Raw genomic sequence first — 24,794 nt, 5'->3', positions numbered from 1 at the left:
TTGAGCAGCCACAAAACTAGCATATGTAGTTGAATTAAACCTTCTGTTTTCTTCTGAAACTTTTCTTTTCTTGGATTTATCCATGGTTGGCCTACCGGGGGTTGAAAAGCTCAATTAATCGCATGCAGACAGGTGTCACACATTGGTGGTTGTGACGCATATTTTGAGTGACAGGGAGCCACAGCAGAGGAGTGAAAGAGCCACATGTGGCTCCAGAGCCACAGATTGCTGACCCCTGCTGTAAGAGATGATCGCCGCAAGGGAAGTTCGGTTTATCCATCAATTAGGTGCAATTATAAAAATACGTTTTTATGGGGGAAATGCTTATTTGGAATTGTGTTGGCTAGTATTTAAACATGGAGAATATGAACTCGGCTCCTTTCCTGATTTCTGTCCAGGTCAGTGGAAGCACTGCTGTGAAGAGTTCATGAGGATGGAGACGGGGTCCCCTCAAAAGCCACCCCTGTTCTTGGCCAAAGAAGCCACTTCGGTTTACCAAGAGCTGAGTAAGTTGGAGCCAGCGAGCAACCTCAGGGCCCCAGGAGCAAGGCCAGCCCAGCCTTTGGAGCTCCCCCACCCGTCCAGCTGGGCTCTGCAGGGGCTGAAGGACAAGCAGGTGGACCTCTTTCCCTTTGGGGGGCTCTGGGGAGATGAGCAACTCGGAGCCCATTAGGTAAAGAGATCTTTGGGGCTGGCTGATCCCCTATTTTTGACAAGCCGGGTGCTTTTGATTTTTCTGGATGTTCCTGTTTTTCTTTAATTGCTGCCTGAGCTCCACAGATGATCCAAAACTGACAGACTATATTTTAGGATTGAAAGGGGCTTGGAGATCACCCTAGTCTACCTCAATAGTGTGTTATTTTAAGGCGAAGCCCCAAGGACCAAAATGCATAGGTGGCAATATTATATTGTCCAGTATACTGTCTCCCTTCAAACTCCGCTGGTCTAAAACTATTATTTGCAGATATTTCTTTTAGATTGGGAGTGTCAAACTCGATTTTATTTATTTATTTATTTATTTATTTATTTATTTATTTATTTATTAAATTTATATCCCGCCCTTCTCCCCGAAGGGACTCAGGGCGGTGAACAGCCGAGAATTAAAATAACATACAATATAAAGGTTAAAATAATTAAGAATAAATTAAATTAAACGGCCGCCCCAATTTAAAACCCCTAGCAATACAATTAAAAAAACTAACCCCTAAAACCTATTCAGGCCAGGCCGGCTTGTTGAAATAAAAACGTCTTCAGGGCCTTACGGAAAGTGCGGAGATCCAGAATCAGTCGTATTCCGGGAGGTAGCTCGCTCCAGAGGGCGGGTGCTCTCACAGAGAAGGCTCTCCCCCTGGGGGCCACCAGCCGACATTGCTTGACCGACGGCACCCTGAGGAGGCCCTCTCTGTGAGAGCGTATTGGCCAGTGGGAGGTTATCGGTAGCAGCATTGAGGGCCGCATCAGGGTTGTGTTTGACCTTGGGGGGGGGCTGGGGGCGTGGCCAGGGGGGCGTGGCCAGCTTGACATCACTTGTGTTGGGGGTGCCTGTGGTGGCCTGAGCGCTCTGCCAGTGAAAACGGGCTCCCGAGCTCTATTTTCAGCTGCCACGGCCTCCTGCAACCGTTTGCCAGTGAAAATGGAGCTCAGGAGGGCCGCCTGTGGCAGAGGCACCACAGGCCTGTCCTTCGCTGTTTCCAAGGTGGCTCCGCAGGCCGTATGCGGCCCGCAGGCTTTGAGTTTGACACCCCTGTTTTAGATTAATACAAATTCAGAAGAGCTATGGTTCTGGCATAGGAAAGTGCCTGGCACCTCAGTTCAGGCATTATTAGGAAGTGCTAATTATTTTTCTCAAGGAACTTCCGCTGTTCCATTTTTTTTAAAGCTTTGCTTGGTAAACAAAGGAGGGATCATGTCTGGGGGATGAAGGTCTCATCCATGGGGCCGGTGCTATGGCCCAGCTCCACTTTCGTGACCTTTTTGTGTTGTCTTTAATGTGCCAGGCATTGATTCACCAGTGAAGCCTGACCCTTTAGTTGCCACGGCTCAGCGTGAGGAGGAGGAGGAAAGCAGGGCAGCCTTGTTCGTTGGCCCGGATGAGGCGGACGTGTCCAGTGGTTCTTCTCTGAAGCGGAGTGAGAGCAGCCCTCAAAGAAGCCGTGACTCTGAGGGGACAAGCAAAGGAAGGGAACCCTCTTCCAGGCCCTGATCTGACTCTCCGTAGCCCTGCGCCCAGAGGGAGGCCTCCAAACCACAGCCTCCTGCATGCTGGCTCAGCTTCTGTGGCCCCCCTCCCTCTCTCCCTCCCTCCTTCCCTCTCTTTCTCTCTCTCCCTCCGCCCTTCTCCCTCTCTCTCCCTCCCCCCTCTCTCCTTCCCTCCCCCCTCTCTCCCTCCTGCTCTCTCTTTTTAGTGAAGATACAAATTGGCCGCATCCTTAAGCCCAGAAAATACCGCAAGGGCTCAAGCGATTCTCCTCTCCAGAACCTTTTTTATATAACCTTTTTAAACAAAGCCATATTTAACTCATCTGTGGGGACGTGAGAGGAAAGCAGCTTCACTTTGCAAAGGCCTCCCGCAGAGCTGATCAGGGGCCCCAGATGTTGGGGTTGAGCTCACCTGGCAAATGAACATCTATCTGCACAGATTCGTCTTCTGATCCATTATCTAAAAGATCCTCTGGTTTAATGAGTGCATGGATCTTTCAGAGCTGTTAGTTTGCTAGGTTGAATCTACTACTTAAACAGGACAAGCTGTTCCCACCGTGAATATGGTGGGACGGAAGAGCTAATTGGCAAAGCTCAGCTCAGGGGCCCCCTCCCTGCTTTTGTCAAAGCCCCCATCTGAATTAAATCCCTACAAGATAAAAGGGTCTAACATTTTTTAGGTAAAATACTAATGTCCCTCCGAATAATTTCTGCAGCCAGTAGTAGAAGATTGGATGGGTTTATATTAGGAAAAATTGGATGCTGCATTCTAAACAGAATCGAAAGAGATAATTTAGGTGAAAATTAGGCGAGGTGGTGCAGTGGTTAGAGTGCAGTACTGCAGCTACTTCAGCTGACTGCTAGTTCAGCAGATCAGCGGATCAAATCCCACCAGCTCAAGGTTGACTCAGCCTTCCATCCTTCCGAGGTGGGTAAAATGAGGACCCAGATTGTTGGGGGCAATATGCTATTTAGTATACTGTCTTTGGTGTAAGCCGCCCAGAGTCCTCGGAGAGTGGGCGGCATAGAAATAATTAATAATAATAATAATCCTAAAGTCCCACAAGATCTTGAGTTTCTCATTTTCAGGTTGAGAAAGTTTTAGAGAATGAGAAACTCAAGATCTTGTGGGACTTTAGGATTCAGACTGACAGGCACTTGGTCCACAACACACCTGACATAACAATAGTTGAAAAGAAAAAAGTATGGTTCATTGACATTGCAATACCTGGTGATGCACGGATTGAAGATAAGCAGCAAGAAAAAAATCACAAAGTGATTTGCAAATTGAAGTTGAGCGACTGTGGAAAAAGAAATTGTGTGTTGTCCTGATTGTAATTGGGGCCCTTGGAGCAATACCCAAAGGGCTACCCCGCTATTTAGAAATTCTAAATTTGCCGGACTTGAACGTTTTGACTCTACAAAAAACTACCTTACTCGGAACAGCTTACATCCTCCGACGATACCTTAACAGTTCCTAGGTCCTTGGTTAGGACTCGAGCTGCTGAGCTATTAACCAGCCTCAAAGGCTGTGAATCTCACTAAAGATTAAATAATAATAATAATAATAATAATAATAATAATAATAATAATAATAATAATATCAGAGCTTTTCTTCTGCAGGCTGGAACTGGTACAAACGTAAAGGTACTTCTCTCAAATATCTTCTTTTTAAGGCCTCTAATTTCCACAAGTCTGACTTTATCAGAGGAACAGCTCTTGGTTGGTTATGGACCGCACACCTGTGGAGCAAAGGAAAACAAGGACTTTTAGCACAGTAGTTCATGGTTGCTCATCAAGTTGTGTTTTCTTTGTGTATTTATTATTTTTATAGTAGTGTGAGATGCGTTACATACTGTGGAGGTTCGTGTCTGTTTTTTTTAAGCTAGTGTGTTTTTTCAAAAAAATAAATAAAGGAATTGTAGCAAAGTGGTAAAGGAAATGTCATCTGAGATTAATGCTGTCTAGTAGTCCCATAATGAGATCGCACAATCCCTTTTATAATTCAAAGTCCCCTGTTAAACAATCTATTATTGTATTTAACTCACAGAAAGTCCATAATGGTGTCTAATCTCCCATAAGGTAAAAGTAAAGATTCCCCTTGCAAATCTTCAGTCTTGATTTTTGTTATTGCAAAAGAGCAGATCTGTTCTTCCACTAGGTTAGACTAGACTAGACCTCTGGGGTTATTTTGAGCAATTCATCCATGTTCACCAATATTCTGGTTGAAGCCTGATAGCTGTTTAGTTTGTGATGTCTTGAAGGCATTTCACAAGAGGATGATGTATTTACAGCCAACAGCCACTAGGTGTCCTATGCATCTCCGCTACTGAATTTGCAAAATTAAAGAATTTAGCTTCAGTTTAGTTAGGAAATTGTGTAAAGTCCGAAAAGAGATAGAAATCAGAATTTTATAGCACTTTTTCCAGAGAGAAGATGATATTAATTGCATTTAATCTACTCGTAGATTTTAATTAAGGTTTCCTCCAGTATGCTTGGCACCAGAACTGAAATTATAATTACTTAGTATTTGTAGGTAATATATTTAACTAAAGGGATCTAAATTATAGCAGAAAGGTGATCCCCATCCTTGTGGTTCCTAAATATGTCGGGCCTACAGTTGCAAGAATTAGAAGTTGCCCAAAGTGCATCTAAAGAGCACCAGTTTGAGAAGGTTGACTTGCATGGGAAGAGCAATGTATTACAGAGCATCAGATCTGGCAACTTGACATGGCTGGTGTATATATATATATATATATATATATATATATATATATATATATATATATATATATATATATATATGTACAGTTAATATTTCGGGTTTCTTCCCGTGTAATTGTGAACATATCCCTTTTAGGGATATGTTCACAATTACACGGGAAGAAACCCGAAATATTAACTGTACATACATATATACCCGTGAAAACTTACATAGACAAATATGTATGTATATGTATATCTCACCATCCAGCTCTAATAGTGATTCTGTTGGCTACCCGTCACATTCCTGACCCCAGGAGAGTCAGTGGAGATGAGAACTTTGCCTCCTGAGATTCCTTTTTCTTTGTATTTTATATTTTTCTGAAATTTAATAAAGTTTTGGGGGGAAAGAGAAAGCTTTCCCATATGGAGACAGAAGCAGGTGGAGAAGACAGAAAACAGATAAAAAGAGGAAGAGCTACCTTATTTTCAAGGCAGGGCTGGGCTTCAAAAATTTTAGCAAGGGGTTCTCTACCTGGTTGCAGTGTCGTGGCCATGGTGGGCATGGCCTAGTCGGCCTCCTGCACCACAGCGGGGGGGGGGGGGCATTTTTGCCCTCCCTGGGCTCCGGAGGCTTTCCTCGAGCCTCCAGGAGGGTGAAAACAGCCTCCCCAGGCTCCGGAGGCCCTATGGAGGCCAGAAATGGGCCCGTATCCGGCCTCCCAAACTTCCAGTAGGCCTGTTTTTCACCCTCCCCGAGCCTCCGTGCTCACCCTGCACTTATCTGCATCCAAAATGGCCAGCCAGGAGTGGGATTTGGGGGTTCTCCAAACTGCACAGAATCTTAACTAGAGATTCTCCCGAACCCCTGCGAACCCCAGCAGCCCACCCCCACTTATTTCCCTATCCACTTAACAATCCCCAGGAAAAGTCATCATTTTCAGCTGTGTGTGTGTGTGTAGCAGATTATGAATGGGACTCTGGTTTAGATTCAGATTCCCCTCAGTACAGGCCAGAATCACAGGAAAGGGCTCAGCAATCGCTTTATATTCAGACTCACCCATCTTAGCTTGCCAGGAGAATGAACTCGAATAATAAAAGTTCATGAACATTGCCTTGAGCCTTTTGGAGGGCATTTAAATGAAATTAGGGTGAGATTAATTGGAAACAAATTGTTCCTCAGTCTGGAATCTTGCAGCGGTTGGGACCCTGTTGCAAATTTATCAAGCGATTAACTGAGGGTAACTACAGGCCTTTTAAATTTATGCACGGGAAAATCTTTGCAAGTAAGTAGTGCCGTCTTCCAAATAAACAGGCAAACCATTGAAAAAGGGAGAAAGTATTTGGTGCTTCTAGCTTCTCCCTCACGAGTGCAATTATTTGGATCCCAAAAATAAAGGTAAAGGTTCCCCTTGCACATATGTGCTAGTCGTTCCCGACTCTGGGGGGCGGTGCTCATCTCCGTTTCAAAGCCGAAGAGCCAGCACTGTCCAAAGATGTCTCCGTAGTCATGTGGCCGTCATGACTAAACGCCAAAGGTGCACGGAACGCTGTTACCTTCCCACCAAAGGTGGTCCCTATTTTTCTACTTGCATTTTTTTACGTGCTTTCGAACTGCTAGGTTGGCAGAAGCTGGGACAAGTAACGGGAGCTCACCCCGTTACGCAGCACTAAGGATTCGAACCGCTGAACTGCCGACCTTTCGATCGACAAGCTCAGCCACTAAGCCACCGCGTCCCTTATTTTGGATATTGGCTCTAATTCAGTTGCTTTTGCAAATCAATTCATATTCTGTGCACTGGCTTCTCTCTGCTGTTCCTTGCAAGCCTTTCCTCCCTTTTTTTAGCCCTGGAGAAATCAACCTTCATTACTAGAGACTCCAGGCAAGCAAGAAAAGTCAGGTTTAAGCATGACAAAAAGAGGACAAACAGAAAAAGAAATTCAGAGGCAGATTCCTCATTAACTACGAATGAATCATACTGAAAATGGCTCATGTGATCACCGTCACATGTTCTGCTGCAGCTGGGTTCTTCCCAGGTCATTTTCACATCTGCCTCACCACTGCAACTAAATTCCAAGAAAACATCATTTCTGTATTACAGAATATCAAATTTATCAGGAAAAAAACAAAAAACCCCACCTGGGAAAAAACTCCAATTTTCAGTAACTTTCTGACTCTTCTGCTTCCTAGAAAGGTTTTTAAATTGACGTCACATCTTTCATTCGAGGATGCGTCAGTGAGTCAAATAAATTCTTGCTGTAAAATTTAATCATCGTAGCTTAAGTGCTGACCCGTCCTAGACTTAACCCAAGCTTTCTGTCTTTTCCTGTAAACACTTTGAGGAAGGCCCGAAAAGAATCTGACATCCAGAGGAAAAGGCAGGCTTGGCTCCAGATCAGCTCTTCTTCTACTAGGGCCCTCAGAAGATGCTGAATTACAGCACCCATCATCTGCAGCCCGCATGATTGGCACCCGTGGGAGATGCCTCTGTGGGAAGCCCCTCTTCCTGTTCTAGAGAATGAAATATTTTGGGGGAATATTAAAAGAGGTAGAATATTATATTTCCCCAAAGGAGAAATGGAGAAACATGTTCTTAAAGGCAGAAAGCAGCTCTCCAATCTTTCTTAATAGCCTCCAGCAGATGCCTGAAGTCTTTAGAGATATTTTGTGCCCATTAAGGAAGACTGGGCCAGCCTATTCACAAACAAAACACTTTCACCTCCAGCAATGGGATTAAAATTTACACCCACCTCCCCAGTGGTGGGATTCAAATTTTTTTACTACCGGTTCTGTGGGTGTGGCTTGGTGGGTGTGACAGGGGAAGGATACTGTAAAATCTCCATTCCCACTCCACTCCAGGGGAAGGTTACTGTAAAATCTCCTTCCCTCCCCACTCCAGGGGAAGGTTATTGCAAAATCTCCATTTCCTCCCGATCAGCTGGGACTCAGGAGGCAGAGAATAGATGGGGGTGGGGCCAGTCAGAGGTGGTATTTACCGATTCTCCGAACTACTCAAATTTTCCGCTACCGGTTCTCCAGAACTGGTCAGAACCTGCTGAATACCACCTCTGCACCTCCCCCACACAAATTATAAGAACAAGACATGGCCTTTGGCACATAATAGGATTAACCCACCTTTTGCTATTAGAATAGCAAAAGATAGAGAGCTCACTACGTTGCACAACCCCCAGCAGCATTTCAGAAACTATATAAAAATCCTTGCACTCATCAAACCAATTTGTCAGCTGCCACAGAACCACATGCTGTTGTTGGTTTTGCTCATCAATAAAGGGACCTTCTTTCCTAAGCAGCTAGCCTCCATTTTATTTCCTTTGCCTTTCTCCCGGCTTGGAACTGAACCAAGTAGATTTTTCTTCCCACACCTGCTTGGGAAAGGCTATGGCACGTGGGTCTGTCTGGATTTCTCAGAGACTCTGCCCTGCTTTAAAAGAAGACTGTGCAATGTGCCAATTGCAGAAGGAAACGGTCCTGAAAAATTCTGGCACAGCACAGTAACCAGGGAGAAGAAACAGAAACAGAAATAAAAGCCATTTGAGCAAGGGGAAGAAAAGGAGATCTTACCCCAGCAGCAAAGATCAGGAATGTTATGAGAATAAAACGTGGATCAAGAGGGTCACATTTGAAAGTGTTTTATTCCTTTTGAAAGAGGTTTCTCTTTCTTCTCTAAGTCGTGTTCCTACTTGCCTCTAACCACAGCGCAGCTGTACCCGGACAATCCTTCCTTTTCTCCAATGACATTGTCTTTATCCTATGAATGAGACAGTCCTAAAGGACTCATAGCTACCCCGGAGTCAAAGAAGTGCTTTCCCCTTTAATTCAGCTCTGCCTGAAATGTGTAAAATTTGTTAGTCCCCAGCATAAGGTTGGAGGGAAGTCAGGTGACTGCACTTTTTCGGAATGGATGCAACAAAGGAAGGACAGAGATTGATACTGAGAACAGCAAATTTCATGCATTATAGTTTTTTGCTGACTCAAAGGCGGCTGGATAATATAACAGTGAGGAAGGGCTATTATTATACTCTTAAAATGTGGCATCTGTCTTTCACAAAAGAACCAGAACTTATTACTGATCCTTGAAAGGTAACACACTGGTGTAAAACAGGTTTGTGTGCTATTCCGCTTGTTCTTTGCTTGCACGCTGTCACAATCACTGGTGGGATTCAATTTTTTTTACTACCGGTTCTGTGGGTATGGCTTGGTAGGCGTGGCCAGGGGATGTGACAGACAGCACTCGGCTTCCTGCACCCCCCCTGGGAGCAAAAATGGGCTGCAGGGGAGGACGTGCTGCCCCCCGTGCCCCATTTTGGGCCTAGTAGGCATCCCTGAAGCCTCCTGGGAGTGAAAAAGGGCCACGAGGGGGCTGTGGTGCCCCCGCACCCCGTTTTGGGCCTAGGAGGCCTCCCTGAAGCCTCCTGGGAGTGAAAACAGGCCGTGGGGGGACTCCTGGAAGGGGCAGGGCAGGAAGGGGTTGGGCCATCCAGCAATTTAACTACCGGTTCGCCTGAACTGGCCCGAACCGGCTGAAACCCACCACTAGTCACAATGTCATGTGCTCTCTAGGCTCTGAAGAAGGGCGCAGGTACTGATTGGATGGCTCTCTTGAATACACTTTGCCACTTGAACACACAGGCGTTCAAGAAACCCTCTTTGCACGCCTAGCACATGAAACTGCAATCTGCAGCTGATGCTGAAAAATTCTCTTCTGCCCTGACCCCGACTCTTCAGCCTGAACTAGACTGAACTACCTCATCGGCTCTAGCCAAATACCAGGCTTGGAGAGCCAAAAATAACTGCTGACAACACCCAGCTGACAAATGTAAACAGCTTCAAATACTTGGGAAGCATCCTTTTGAGCAACTTTGGACAAAGAAATTGACTCTGAAGTCAGCAAGGCCACCCAGGCGCTGACAGGGGCAGCTGAGAACTAGAGGGCTCAATCAATGCAACATCTCTATCTTCACAAAGCTAAAAGTCTTACAGAGCTATGATTATCCCTTCCCCCCTATCACGGGTGTGAGTCCTGGACTCTGAACTGAAAGCACATCAAACAGTTGGAGAAGTTTCACATCACGCGTGACCTCCACTCCATCCTTGGCATTCGTTGGCCAGATCATGTCTCCAACCTGGACACCGTGGATCGTGTCGAGTCCACCAGAGTTGAATCCCTGATGATCAGAGCCTGGATGAGATGCTGGGATACTTCATTGGAATTGATGGCCTCCATATGCTTTGCCAGTTGCTCTATGGCAGGGGTGTCAAACTCGATTTCATTGAGGGCCGCATCAGAGTTTTGACTTGGGAGGGGGTCAGCATGGGTGTGGCCAGGGTGGACATGGCCAGCTCGACGTCACTCACATTGGGGGTGCCTGTGAGGGCCCGAGCGCTCTGCCAGGGAAAATGGACTCCCAATCTTCGTTTTTGGCTTGGATGGCCTCCTGCAACCTTCTGCCAGCAAAAACACGGCCCTCCCGAGCTCTGTTTTTGCTGGCAGAGGGTTGCAGGAGCATCTCAGCTGAAAACGGAGATTGGGAGCCCATTTTCACTGTCAGAGGCACTGCGGGCCGGTCCTTCGCTGTTTCCAGGGCGGCCCCACGGGTCAGATCCAGCCCCCAGGCCTTGAGTTTGACATCCGTGCTCTATGGTTTACTAGAGTCACTAGGAGAAGAGACCTTGAGATCAACCACACAAGCGCTACAAAGATGTTGTGGAAGAGACGCTATGCCACCGTGACATTCAGTCAAGAGAACTAGAAGTTCTATCTGCTGACAAAACCCAGTATGAAGCCTCCATGGGCTTTGAAGACAGGCATCATCCAAAACTGATGGGAAACCATGAGTGACATCACACAACAACAGACTTCCAGTGCTTCCATTCTGGGGCTACAGAGCTACAGATGCATTGCAGGTCTTCCAAAGTCTACCATTTTTGCCCAGTGATATTTTGAAAAAATTCAGCCTGTGTTAGTATAGTGTGGTAGCCTTTATTGAACATTTCAAGATTACGATGGATCTTATTATTGGGTATTTATGCCATTACGGCCTTAACTCTTAACTGTTACAACTGGGCTCCTAAAATCCATCTCACCACAACAGAGGAGCAAAGGAATCACTCACCCTTTTGTTCCATCTAGTGGTCAGCTGGATTTTCGCTTTCAAAGACTATTTCACAGATTTATAAATTCTAAAAGATTATAGGTAAAGGTAAAGGTTCCCCTCGCACATATGTGCTAGTCGTTCCCGACTCTAGGGGGCGGTGCTCATCTCCGTTTCTAAGCCGAAGAGCCAGCGCTGTCCGAAGACATCTCCATGGTCATGTGGCTGGCATGACTCAATGCCAAAGCTGCACGGAACACTGTTACCTTCCCACCAAAGGTGGTCCCTATTTTTCTACTTGCATTTTTTACGTGCTTTCGAACTGCTAGGTTGGCAGAAGCTGGGACAAGTAATGGGAGCTCACCCCATTACGCGGCACTAGGGATTCGAACCGCTGAACTGCCAACCTTTCTGATGGACAAGCTCAGCATCTTAGCCACTGAGCCATCACATCCCGAGCCACCACGTCCCCTTATAAAGTACTTATAAATACTTGGGCATAACCTTATAAACGTTTATACCCAAGTACTTATCAAAAATCTGACTTTCCACTTCTCTGAATTTTGTTACTCATATGGCTAAAAGCATTATTATCTCTAAAGATCTGCCACCTTCAGCCAATTCATTATTTTAAAAAGCTGATTTTCCACTTCTTTGAATTTTGTTACTCATATGGCTGAAAGTCTCGTTATTTCTGAGGATTTGCCTTCCTAGAGATATTTCTACAGGGATTTTGGGATCTATTCTTCCTTGGCTATCTGGCCCACAAATTTATAAGCAATTCAGGTTTTTTCTCCTGTTGGAAGAAATGTCCATCTGGGTTCAGAGCCAAGTGGGGAGAAAGACACTGGAAACATGGAGACTGCTTGGAAAGATGGTTTAATGGTGGACAGGACCACGTGGTTTGAGGTCCTGGGCAAAAAGAGCACATGGGTGAGAGAGAAAGTGAGTTGGGCTTTGAACTTGCTTCCTGTTCCTGTGGCAAGAAATGTATCCTGATTGGTTGTCAGACTCCCATGCTTGGTTGAATCTTGCTTGGTGATGATGTAATGAAGGGGCTTTGGGCGATTCCTATTATGGCTTAATGGCTTTGCCCTGGTTTGGATCTTGAGTGAGGGCTAATCCTATCATGTTCTGAGGGCCATGTCTTTTGTGTTGTAACTAAGGTGGCCCAGCCTTTTGTCTAGTAAATAACCAAAGTATCTGCTGGGGGCAGGGAGCTGGGGCTGAGTTTCTGTCTTAAGATTTCTATTTCTCTTTTAGGGGAAATATTCTGCCTTTTTAATATTTCCTAGAATATTTCATTTTTCTAGGAGAGGGGTGGGTGCTAACTTCCTACACTCCTATGGAAAAGTGTTTTATTTCTTTATTGTTATCTTACTTTGATTCCCCCCCCCAAATCATAATTGCCAGAATGCAGAAAATAACTAGTCATGACTTTCAAGCAACCCCTTCTGATTCCTGAAAATCTGAGATAACTCCAGCAGATTACAGCATACAGCAAGCAAGAAAGGGGGGGGGAATGGAATAAATAAATAAATAAATAAATAAATAAATAAATAAATAAATAAATAAATAAATTTATTTCTATACCGCCCTTCTCCCGAAGGACTCAGGGCAGTGTATAGCCTATTAAAAACACAAAGACAAACATCAGTTAAAAATAATTAAAATTATTACATAATTTCGGCTCAGATTTTAAACCCCAAAAATATAAAACACCCAATTTAAAAATCATTACATTGATAGCCCGGCTTGGTGGAACAGCAGGGTCTTGAGGGCACAGCGAAATACACGGAGGTCGGAGATCTTAATGCATTTCTGGGGGCAGTTCATTCCACAGGGCAGGGGCTCCCACAGAGAAGGCCCTCCCCCTGGGTGTTGCCAGCCGACATTGCTTGGCTGATGGCACCCTGAGGAGACCCTCTCTGTGGGACCAAACTGGCCGGTGGGAGGCTGTTGGTGGCAGAAGTCGGTCTCGAAGGTACCCGGGTCCTATGCCATGGAGCGCTTTAAAGGTGGTAACTAACACCTTGAATCGCACCCGGAAGACCACTGGGAGCCAGTGCAGCTCGCGCAGGAGGGGTGTCACGTGGGCACAACGGGTTGCGCCCATAACCACCCGCGCGGCCACATTCTGGACCAGCTGGAGCTTCCGAGTGCTCTTCAAGGGGAGCCCCATGTAGAGAGCATTACAATAGTCCAGCTGGGAGGTGACAAGTACGTGATTGACCGTGCGCAAGGCATCCCGGCGAACCTGATAAAAAGCCCCCCTGGCCACGGCCATCATATGCTCTTCTAAAGAATGAATATTACTGGGCTCTGGAGATCCAAGAAGAAATAAGACTGCATCTCTGTGACTGTACTTGGGTCTAAATTGCAGAATTAGATTCTGGAAAGATTATTCCATAGAAGTGGACATCTGAATCTCATTAGGTTTTGCTATATCCAGTCTGAAGTTGTGGAGAACAAACTTACTCAGACCATAAAGCAGAGAAAGTAAGCTTGTTCCCTCAACTCAGATATACAGTTTGAACAGGGGTCTCCAACCTTGGCAATTGTAAGACTTGTGGACTTCAACTCCCAGAGTTCCTCAGCCAGCTTTGCTGAGTTCAACCCTGGGAGTTGAAGTCCACAAGTCTTAAAGTTGCCAAGGTTGGAGACCCCTGGTTTGGAAGACAACTTCATTAATCCCAGAGACCAAAGAATGACCTAGTTATGGGTACATAATAACAATATCTAGATTAAAACGGCTTCAGGATAGAGTTGCCAATGATGAAAAACTGCCAGAAGCATCCTAGAATTGCGGGCCAAACCTTCTAAAATATAGGCAGTTGATATCATCTTGGTATTGCCCACCTCATAAAAGTTCACAAAAATATTATTTTTTGAAATAGCATTATTACATGGATTTTTGTTGTCGTTAGTTGCGAAGTCGTGTCTGACCCACCACGACCCCATGGACAACATTCCTCCAGGCCTTCCTGTCCTCTGCCATCCTCTGGAGTCCATTTAAGCTCACGCCGACTGCTTCAGTGACTCCATCCAGCCACCTCGTTCTCTGTTGCTCCCTTCTTCTTTTGCCCTCAGTCTTTCCCAGCATTAGGCTCTTCTCCAGTGAGTTCTTCCTTCTCATTAGGTGGCCAATGCACAGATTTATACTTTTCTAAAAATATAGGATTGTTTCTAAATCGCATATTAATAATTAATGTACAAAGAAATGTAAAGCTTTACATTAAATTGCTCTATTTATAAAATGTTTGCAAACATGCTGATACAATCAGTGTGGTTTAATGGTTAAGGTGGTGAATTTAGTCAGTCTCTGGTGCTTCCTTAGCTATAAAAGTGGACAATCTCTCACCTCTAGATTGGAAGTTGAAGAACACTTATCTACCAACCAGCATTAACCTAAATGGATTAAGGTCCATAACTTTAAATGAAGAGGCCTACATCTGCAGCGGATTGATTCAAGACCGGTAACATTAAATGCAACAGATCAATAACATAACTTTTTCTCTGCATAAAGTTAAGCAAACAAGTAGAGGAATTATTGGAGACATGGCTGCAAACTTCCACTGAGGTTCTTGGTGTAATTATTGTATTATCTGGATATTAAGAGGGCAGTTTCCAAGATAAACATCTTCCTGACTCATGGGATCATGCGCATGAGACAAGATTGTGGAATGGCTTGAGAAAACATTCAGGTTGCAAGTTTATACCTGTCCATCTTCTAAAGAGTTGCTTGGGCTTAGAGCTCCAGGCTGATGTTGTTGGTCTTCACCTATAAAGTCCTTCATAGCTTGGCTCCAAGTTAAGTTCATGACTACGTTCTCCGCACTATAATCAGCCCAACCAATTCATTTTTCATTTTTTTCATTTTATTTGGTTTGTATACCGCCCTACTCCCGAAGGACTCAGGGCGGTGAACAGGCACAAGATAAAACACATAGAATACAAAAAATTTAAGAGCAGAAGTAAAATCGAATTAAATCAATTTAGCCCAAGACAAATTTAAAACCCCAGGTTAAGAACAAATTTAAAATTTACATTAAAATTTACATTAAAAAGAGAATGGGAGAGGTTAGGCCAAACCCGCCTGGTGAAATAAAAAGGTCTTGAGAGCGCGGCGGAAGGTGTGTAGATCCGGGATCCTCCTTATCTCCGGGGGGGGAGCTCGTTCCAGATAGTAGGTGCCCCCAGAGAGAAGGCTCTCCCCCTGGGGGCCACCAGCCAACATTGTTTGGCCGACAGCACCCGGAGGAGTCCCTCTCTGTGAGAGCGTACCAGTGGGAGGCTGTTTGCAGCAGCAGGTGGTCCCGTAAATAACCGGGCCCTAAGCCATGGAGCGCTCTAAAGGTGGTAACCAAAGGTGGTAACCAAAGGTGGTAACCAAAACCTTGAAGCACACCTGGAAGACCACCGAGAGCCAGTGTAGCTCGTGCAGGAGAGGTGTTACATGGGAGTGCCACGTCGCTCCCATAACCACTCACGCGGCCGCACTCTGCGCCAGTTGGAGCCTCCGGGTGCTCCTCAAGGGGAGCCCCATGTAGAGAGTGTTGCAGTAGTATTTCAACTTACCTAGGGAAATGTCCTGGTCAGGGGTGGGTTCTACTTACCGTTACTACCGGTTCGCAACAGGAGTGCACGCAGATCGTCCATGATGACAGCTGGCTGGGTGGGCAGAGCCTCCCGCCGCTTTTACTAGGCTTGGGAGATCTTCCTAAGAATTTCCAGTAATTTTGAAGTTGGGTGATTATAATAAGGACAGTTTAATGTAAACTAGGATTTTCGAAACAAAGCTACTTTCAAGCCAGTGGCATAATGTTTGATTAAGTTTTAAATAACATATAGAACTCCATTTGACCCCCATTTGAAAAGACCCCTTACAAAGGAAGCCACGGTGGAAAATAAGCCTTGAGGAACAAAGTTCTTCTGCCCAAATATCTCTGGTTTTGGAGAAACTCACAGCTCAGGCAGTACGCATTACATTTTTGGAATTCAATTACGTATTGCTCAAACAATTGCTTACTTGATACTCTATTATTATAGATAAACTTTTAATGTTATGATCTGTCTGAGAAATCAATTAAAGCTTTCCGAGTGAAACAATGAGAAATGTACAAACAAGTAGAGTACTCATATCTAATGATCTAAGTGCCAAAGCCTACCGTACCAACATTGCCAAAAAGGCATTAAGAGTTGTAAACCTAATCTTGGGTAGCTTCTTCTCCGGTAATATCACACCACTAACCAGAGCATACAAAACATTTGCTAGACCAATTCTTGAATACAGCTCATCTGTCTGGAACCCGCACTGCATATCGGACATTAATACAATTGAGCGCATCCAGAAATATTTCACAAAAATTGTCTTCCACTCCTCTGCTCACAACAAAATACCTTATGTTACCAGACTTGAAATTCTAGGCTTAGAAAACTTAGAACTACGCTGCCTTCGGTATGACTTAAACATAGCTCATAAAATTATCTGCTACAACGTCCTACCTGTCAATGACTACTTCAGCTTCAAGCACAACAATACAGAAGCAAACAACATATACAATCTTAAAGTGAACCGCTCCAAACTCGATTGCAGAAAATACGACTTCAGCAACAGAGTGGTCAATGCTTGGAATGCATTACCTGACTCTGTGGTTTCTTCCCCAAACCCCCAAAACTTTAACGTAAGACTGTCTACTGTTGACCTCACCCCATCCCTAAGAGGTCTGTAATACATAAGCACACCAGTGTGCCTACCGTCCCTGCCCTAATGTTTCTTCTATTTGTATCTACAGTATTTTATGTATTCAATTCATACTTATATATATTACTAATATGTTCTTGACAAATAAAATAAAATAAAATAAATAAAAAATAAAATTAAAATAAAATAAAGTATTCTAGTATGCAAAACTGGAACTGAGGAGGAATTAAAACTTTATAGAAAGGGCTATAAATTTCAAGATAAAGAAGGGAAATGTGGCTTTACTTTCACATTAAATTATATTTTTTAGGTATCATAACCACTTGAGTAGATGAATGTGAGCTGAATCATGACATGAACTTGAGGAAGCTGCTACTTCAAATTTCTCATATTACAGGGTTTAAAGCAAAACCTCTGAATCAGAACCCCACAATCGAGAAGCCCCCAAGGACATGAATGATCCATCCATATGGCTGGCAGGCCTCAATTATTTGCTGTGAGAGGGCTGGAAGTCATCTTCAGGCCTGGTTGGGATCATTTTAGCCTTGGCAACTGAGCTTGACTCAAGACATGGTAAACTTTGATATTAAACATGACATTTTCTACTTGTATACATGTTTGCCACGTAAACCTTTTTCTTAAATATAGAAAGATGAGCCTGCTCTCTGTATGAAATTACTGGTTCACAAATGAAAACCAAGTAACAGAACAACAAAACAAAACAAAACAAAACAAAACAAAACAAAACATGAAATTAGGCACTGCCATGCTCTTAGATGATCCCTTGCCTTTCTTAATGTCAGTATAACTGACAGCCGAATTAACCATCCAGTGTTACAGAAAATCATAAAATGACAGTTCCGGTCTTTCTAGAAAGCTTTTCTCCTTGAAGACTTCTCCTTCTAGAGCAATTTACTGCAATTTACTGTTATTTTACTAGGTTGTTTGGTTGTTATGTTAACTTTGTATAGGCCTTAAGCTCTACCCATTGTTGTATTCATTTTCCTATTATATCTTTAAGTATAAACATTTCAAGCTTCATTTGTCAGCCTGACCTGGGAAGATACTAGAAAAGATGATCAAAAAATAGATCTGCGAACATCTAAAAACAAAGTTATAAGTAGAAGCCAGCCCGGGTTTGTTAAAAACAGATCATGCCAAACCAATCTTATTCCATTATTTGACAAAGTGACTAAACTAGTAGACCAGCGAAATGCCGTAGACATAGTATACTTAGACTTCAGTAAGGCATTTGACAAAGTAGACTCAACCTACTTCTTGGTAAGCTAGAAAAATGTGGGGTAGACAGCATCACCACCAGATGGATTTGTAACTGGCTGACAAACCATACTCAACAAATAGTTCTTAATGGTACTACATCTTAATGGTACTAGAGAAAAGAAGGACTACGTGTGACATGATAGCAGTATTCCAGTATTTGAGGGGCTGCACAAAGAAGAGGCAGTTATCTTATTTTCCAAAGCACCAGAAGGCAGGAGAAGAAACAATGGATGGAAACTAATCAAGGAGAGAAGCAACCTGGAATTAAGGAGAAACTTCCTAACAGTGAGGACAATTAAACAGTGGAAGGTCTTGCCTTCAGAAATTTTGGGTGCTCCATCACTGGAGGGTTTTAAGAAGAGATTGGAGAGCCACTTGTCTCAAATTGTATAGAGTCTCCTGCTTGATCAGGGCGTTTGATTAGAAGACCTCCAAGATCCCTTCCAGTCTATTCACGTTCTGATAAAAGAGTCATGGGTACCTTTTTGGATCCCATGAAAGTTCATTTGGCTGGGCAACTACCAAGGATCTCACTCCTATAGGTGTAGCTGGTTCTTGTAATGGGCAGTTACACCACAGGTAACACAAAGCTTGTTTCTTTTCTTCCCTGGATAGGACACAGCTCCATTCATACCACAGTGTAGTAGTTTGCAGCTCTCCAGAGTTGGTGAACACTTTTTCCAAGAAAGCATGCTTGCCTCTCCATTGACCCAACCATTTTTTTTTTTTTACAGTTGCTGCCATTTTATCCTCTATACTGCTGCTGGTAACTACTGCGCCTATACTGCCATAGTGATCTTAGTTGCTGCCCACTTGCCCTCCTTTGGTTGTAGAAGGGACACCATGAAAAAGAGAAGAGAAAAGAAACAAAGGGACATGCATAATTGTTTAGGAGGAAAAAAAGCAGTGGAGGAGTTTGTGGGTCGAAATGAAGGTACACAGGGAAGCCAGAGGGCATAAGATCTTCAAAATTGCCCCATTGCTGCTCCAAGACTCTGGATAATACCATGTCTTACACACTGGCAAAAAGAATCAGAACACTAAATACAAGCTAAGTGGACATGACCTTGTAGATATCTGACCCTCATTCTGTCAAGGACCTTGGAGTACTCATCTCAAATGATCTAAGTGCCAAAGCCCACTGTAACAACATCGCCAAAAAGACATTAAAAGGTGTTGTAAACCTAATCTTGCGTAGCTTCTTCTCCGGTAATATTACACTTCTAACCAGAGCATACAAAACATTTGCTAGACCAATTCTCGAATACAGCTCATCTGTCTGGAACCCGCACTGCATATCGGACATTAATACAATTGAGTGCGTCCAGAAATATTTCACAAGAAGAGTCCTCCACTCCTCTGCTCGCAACAAAATACCTTATGCCACCAGACTTGAAATTCTGGGTTTAGAAAATTTAGAATTATGCCAATTTTGGTATGACCTAAGCATAGCTCATAAAATCATCTGCTACAATGTCCTACCTGTCAATGACTACTTCAGCTTCAACCACAACAATACACGAGCACACAATAGATACAAACTTAAAGTGAACCGCTCCAAACTCGATTGCAGAAAATATGACTTCAGTAACAGAGTGGTCAATGCCTGGAATGCACTACCAGACTCTGTGGTCTCATTCCCAAAACCCCAAAACTTTAACCTAAAACTGTCTACTGTTGATCTCACCCCATTCCTAAGAGGTCTGTAAGGGGCATGCATAAGAGCACCAGCGTGCCTACCGTCCCTGTCCTAATGTTTCCATTAATTGTATTCATTTTATGTATTCAATTCATACTTATACTTATATATATTATCTAATATGTACTCGACAAAATAAATAAAATAAAAATGGTCACCCTTGGATTGCTGCGGATGGCTCAGAAATCAGACTGTTGGGTGACCAAACAACATTCTGACCACAGAAACCAAACACTCTCCCAACCATCCAATTGCAACCACACGCAGCCAAAATTTGTCGATTGCCGGATGAAGCATCTGGCATTTAGGATAGAATTCTTCAAAGCTGCTGTCATATTCCAGACTAATTTTGCTATGCCTCAGAGTAATCAGGCAGACATAGTGGGCAAGAAAACCCCCTCCTTATTTCCTTAGCTAAGTGTTTGGGATGTATGCCAAACTAGCGCTTCCATCCACAACCTGTTCTTGGATGAGAGACAACTGCCCAAGGACTGATTGGATATTAAACAGCGAGTGGGAAGATCCAGTGATGCTGTTACGTTGACAACTTTCTTAGATTATAGCTTGGAAAAAAGGAAGAATGGTCCTTCCTTCCTCTGATCCTTCTTTTCGCTGTAATATCCTGGTTGGAATCTTCTTTCCTAGCCAAGAGTTATAATAGTTTATATACTGCCCACTCATTTATTTTCAGTCTTTCCGTATCATCCTTCATTTATTTTCAAAGCCTTGCTGTTGTTGTTGAGAAAATAGGAGGTGGGAGCATTAGGTATGCCTTGAGCTGATCAAAAATAAAGGCAGAAGTTAAATAAATAATAAAATGTTAAATTTTGTGGGATGCTCCTCCCTCCAAAGAATGAAATATTTTGGGGAATATTAAAAAGGCAGGATAGAATATTTCCCCTAAAGGAAAAATAGAAGGAAAAAAAAAACCCTTAAGGGAGGCAGAAACCAGCCCCAGTTTCCCTGCCCCAAGCAGAAACTGAGGAGACCAGTTTTTAGAAATGCAATTTGATAATCCATTCAGAAAGACTGGGTCAGAGAGAGACTCCAGATAAACAACACAATTAGGCAAGCCAAAGGTTGACAAGATTAGCTCAGACAGAACACCTAAGATTTGCATTTCCCCTTTTGCCTATAGAGTCAGCCATGACCCCTACATGACCCCATAGGAATCCAGAAGGTATAAAAACCCACCCACTCTAAACTCCATTTTGTCAGCTGTCCCAGAACCACATGTGGTTGGTGGTTCTGCATCATCAATAAATGGAACCTTTTTTCCCCAATCTGCCTCCAGCCTCCATTTTATTTCCAGTGCCTTTCTCCTGGCTTGGAACTGGACCTGGATATTTCTTCCAACAGTTTCTTTGTTCTTTGTTCCAAGTCTGAGTTGAATCCAAGTTGATCTTTAGTAAATCTAGTGTGCTTCTTGTGTCACTGTCTTTTCATAAATCAGTGTCAGAAGTGAAACTGAACATCTGCACAGCTGGGATGGGATTCTAAATTTAGCAAAAGAAGAAAAACAAACTTTCCACTAAAAGAAGAACATGTGAGTTTTGTTGTCCAGTCAAAGCATGAAGAACCACTACAAGGCTAGAAGGCCAGTTGAAGGATTGCAGAACAGGTATTAAGGAATTGTGCCATTTTGGGTGTTAGCTAAGTAATGATGGCCTCGGTTTTGTTTGTTTTTTTTTCAAAACTTGGATGCCCTGAAACAATGATAAGGAAGAGATTTTTTTTTATTGTTCTCTAAAACAATGGGCTCAGCTGCCGGAAGAAGTGGAACAGAAAATTCCACTCTTTCTGACAGGGATCTGAATAGATGCCCTCGATGTGTGCAATACATTCATTGATAAAGACATCAATTAAAAGCCTTATAGAGAAATCCAGGTTTATTTGTATGCCATAAAAAGGTAACCCTGTTAAAGATTTAACTTTAGACTATTCCTACAAAAGGCATCAGAGACAACTGAAGAATTTGTAACAGATCCAGAACTAGGCCTTGTGATTTGTGTTCTGTCCACACTACATGTTAGTCTGTGTGCAGCTCGACTTGCGGCTAAACCCACCTATCCTCCAATAAATCGGTCCATGTGTGTAGATCTGGATGCTTTATTGAAAGAACAGGATATGGTGAAACTGGGGAAAATAGGGATACATACAATGAGAACCAAATAGAAGATAGGCGGTATTGAGTTACGGCTGAACATAACAATAAATACAAGCAATCTAAATCTCACCAGCGATGCTCTGTGTGTGGGATGTAGGTTTGTCCTTGGATGACCATGTGCCACAGATTAAGATGGATTCTTCTTTGTGCTTCTGCCTTCTCCAAATGCTAAAGGAAAATGGAGTCTGGCTTCTCAGTGTGCACTTGTTTTGAGAGTGCGATTGATGGGTAAAGTGGTGGCGTCAGCTTTAAAACAATATTATTTATTTATTTTTATTTTATTATTCAAACTTCTATACCGCCCTTCTCCTTTCGGACTCAGGGCGGTGAATATATATAATTGGTATTTGTTCCTCCGGCCACTAGATGGGGCTAGAGAGCAACAAGAGTATATAAAGATTATATGTTGGAGCATGACAATTTAGTTATTTCAACTGAATCAGTGATCGAAGACGAAATTGTCTGAGGGAGAAAAAGCAACAGTGGACAAGAACATATATCTTTGGAGGAAACACAACTAAGCTTTATAGACCCTGCTGCCTTAAGAAAGTTCAAAACAATCTTCAAAACTTTGAAAGTTCAAAGTTCCATCTCATCCTGGGCACCCTTTTTTTTTTTTTTAACTATTACCATCTGGCAGACGGTACAGGATAATAAAAACAAGGACAAAGAGGCTGAAAAACAGCTTCTATCCCAGGGCAGTAACCATATTGAATTCTACAGTATAGTGCAATATCGGGTTTTCAATTTCAATTATATAGAATGTAAAGGATGTATGTTTGTGTTTTTATTTTTATAGTTATAATGTACACTGAAGACGGCATTTAATTTTGTTGTACGATGTGCAATGACAATAAACTAAACTAAAGTAAAGTAAAAACTAAGCTCTGCCAAGCAGCAGAAACTGCCTTCTCTCAGTTGAAAGGGAAGGCCCAAGCAATGACACAACTTGGTGTCAGGGTGGGTTCTGCTTACCTTTACTACCAGTTTGCAATGGGATCACTTGTGTGCGATTGCTTCACTTGTGCGTGTGCCTTGCTTCTGTGCATACGCCTTGTTTCTGCGCATGCGCAAATCGCCATTGATGACATCCGGGGCAGTGGGCGGGGCCTCCCGCCGGTTTTACTACCAATTCTTGTGAACCGGTCTGAACCGGGGGCAACCCACCACTGCTTGGTGTTGGCCATCACCCTTGATAATGACCTTGGAAAAAGAGGCACCCCATTGGACTCCAGTCACAAACATGGCCTGACCCAGAACCAGTAACAGGTAGAAAAAGTTGGGAGCCAAGACTGATTCAGACCTTAAGGAGCAGAGCTTCATGTTGCATGAAGAAGTTATTTAAATCAGAAAATGATATCTTCCTTTGTGATATGCAGTTTCTTTTTGCTCCCAGTCATACTTAAGCTTAGACTGACCCTAATAAGCACAGACAGTTCTCCTCTTTGGTCATTGCATCGTAGTAAAGGAACAACTGTTCTGTCCCCGTACCCCACACGCACCCCCACAGACGGCCCGGAGTTAATAAGGCACACAACAAAACTCTTTGAAGATAAAGCTGGCAGTAATCCAGTGACTAGCTGCCAATTCAGACTTTACTCACACAACAAAGATTAGACTGCAAGCATTCCGATAAAACAGGCAGAGTGTCAATAATACTAGGATTAATCCAAATGCAGTCCGATAAAGCAGGCAAAGTCCAGTAACGCAGAGATCATGGAGCATTTCCAGTTTTTGCTCGTCACAAACTGAACCGGCCACCACACCCACATTTATACCCTGTGGGGTGTGGTCCAGTGACTCAGCTAATCTCTGGCATGCCTTCACCTCTGCTGTGCATGCTTCTCCCTGCGCCTCTGCCAAGGGTCCAGCCAGCACTTATCTTCCTCATCGCTGTCCACCTGTGGCTGTGGGGACGTGCTTGGCTCTGAGCCTATCGTTTGGCCTTCGGTGTCCTCCGGAGGCATTGCCAGAGAGGAGGGTCCTGGAGAGGGAGGCCTTGCCAACTCCTCTCCCTCACTCTCAGAGTCTGCATCTGTCGATAGCCCAGGCTCAGGCAACGGAGCCACAACAACGACGCACCTCTCTTCAGAACAGCCATTCCCCAAAATCAGATCACCCTTTTACTCTTCAGGAAACAGGTAAAAGCTATTCTTTTCTCTGGGTTTTTGGGGGAGCAAATTTTGGAGTAGGACAGCAGCAGATGTTTAAATATACTATGTTGATATTTATGGAATTAAGGATCATTTTAATGTAATGAAGGTCAGCCACCTAGCATCAGAGCCGGGTGGTTAAAGTGCAGTACTGCAGGCTACTTCTGCTGACTGCTGATTGCCAGCAGTTCAAATCTCACCGGCTCAAAGTTGACTCAGCCTTCCATCCTTCCGAGGTGGGTAAAATGAGGACCCAGATTGTTGGGGGCAATAGGCCGACTCTGTAAACCGCTTAGAGATGGCTGTAAAGCACTGTAAAGCAGTATATAAGTCTAACTGCTATTGCTATTTGAATGACAAACCATTGTAATAAACAAATCATCGTAACAGATAAATAACAAACAAATACGATACAGATAAATGTTCCTTATTCTGCTTCCTGGTCTTCAAGCTTTTGCATTTGCAAGTCCTGAACTGGTATCTGCCACTAGAAAAAGAAAAGGGGGGAATTATTGCTACCCGTTGCCTTTCCTGGAGGTCTAGGACAACTCACCATGGCCAACTCTCTGTGGCCAACTCACCATAGGACAACTCACTGCAAGATAAGAGTTCCACTAATATAGTTTTTAAAATTATTTTAAATAATTGAAACGAATTGTTGAGTTATCCTGCAGCGAGTTGTCCCGCAGCAAATTGGCCGTGACGAGTTGGCCATGGGACGTTGGCCGCAGCAAGTTGTCCCATTCCATTTTCCTAGATGTATCGACCTGTGCT

The 24,794-nt window shown here is 43.6% G+C and overlaps 1 protein-coding gene across 1 annotated transcript in view; it reads left to right on the top strand.

Annotated features, from left to right (window-relative positions):
* The window catches only part of RTKN2 (rhotekin 2), a 31,643-nt gene extending 29,440 nt beyond the window's left edge, over positions 1–2,203 (top strand). Inside the window, 2 exon segments of the mRNA XM_070945812.1 lie at positions 399–506; positions 1,998–2,203. Of these exon segments, the coding sequence (XP_070801913.1) occupies positions 399–506; positions 1,998–2,203 (314 nt within the window).
* Positions 2,204–24,794: the final 22,591 nt, after the last annotated feature.

Source organism: Pituophis catenifer, unplaced genomic scaffold (assembly GCF_029215685.1).
Source record: "Pituophis catenifer annectens isolate HBS135680 unplaced genomic scaffold, rPitCat1.0.hap2 SCAF_6, whole genome shotgun sequence".
In the NCBI taxonomy this organism is placed as follows: domain Eukaryota; kingdom Metazoa; phylum Chordata; class Lepidosauria; order Squamata; family Colubridae; genus Pituophis; species Pituophis catenifer.
Note: the sequence above shows the minus strand (reverse complement) of the source record. Positions and strands in the feature narration are given on the sequence as shown.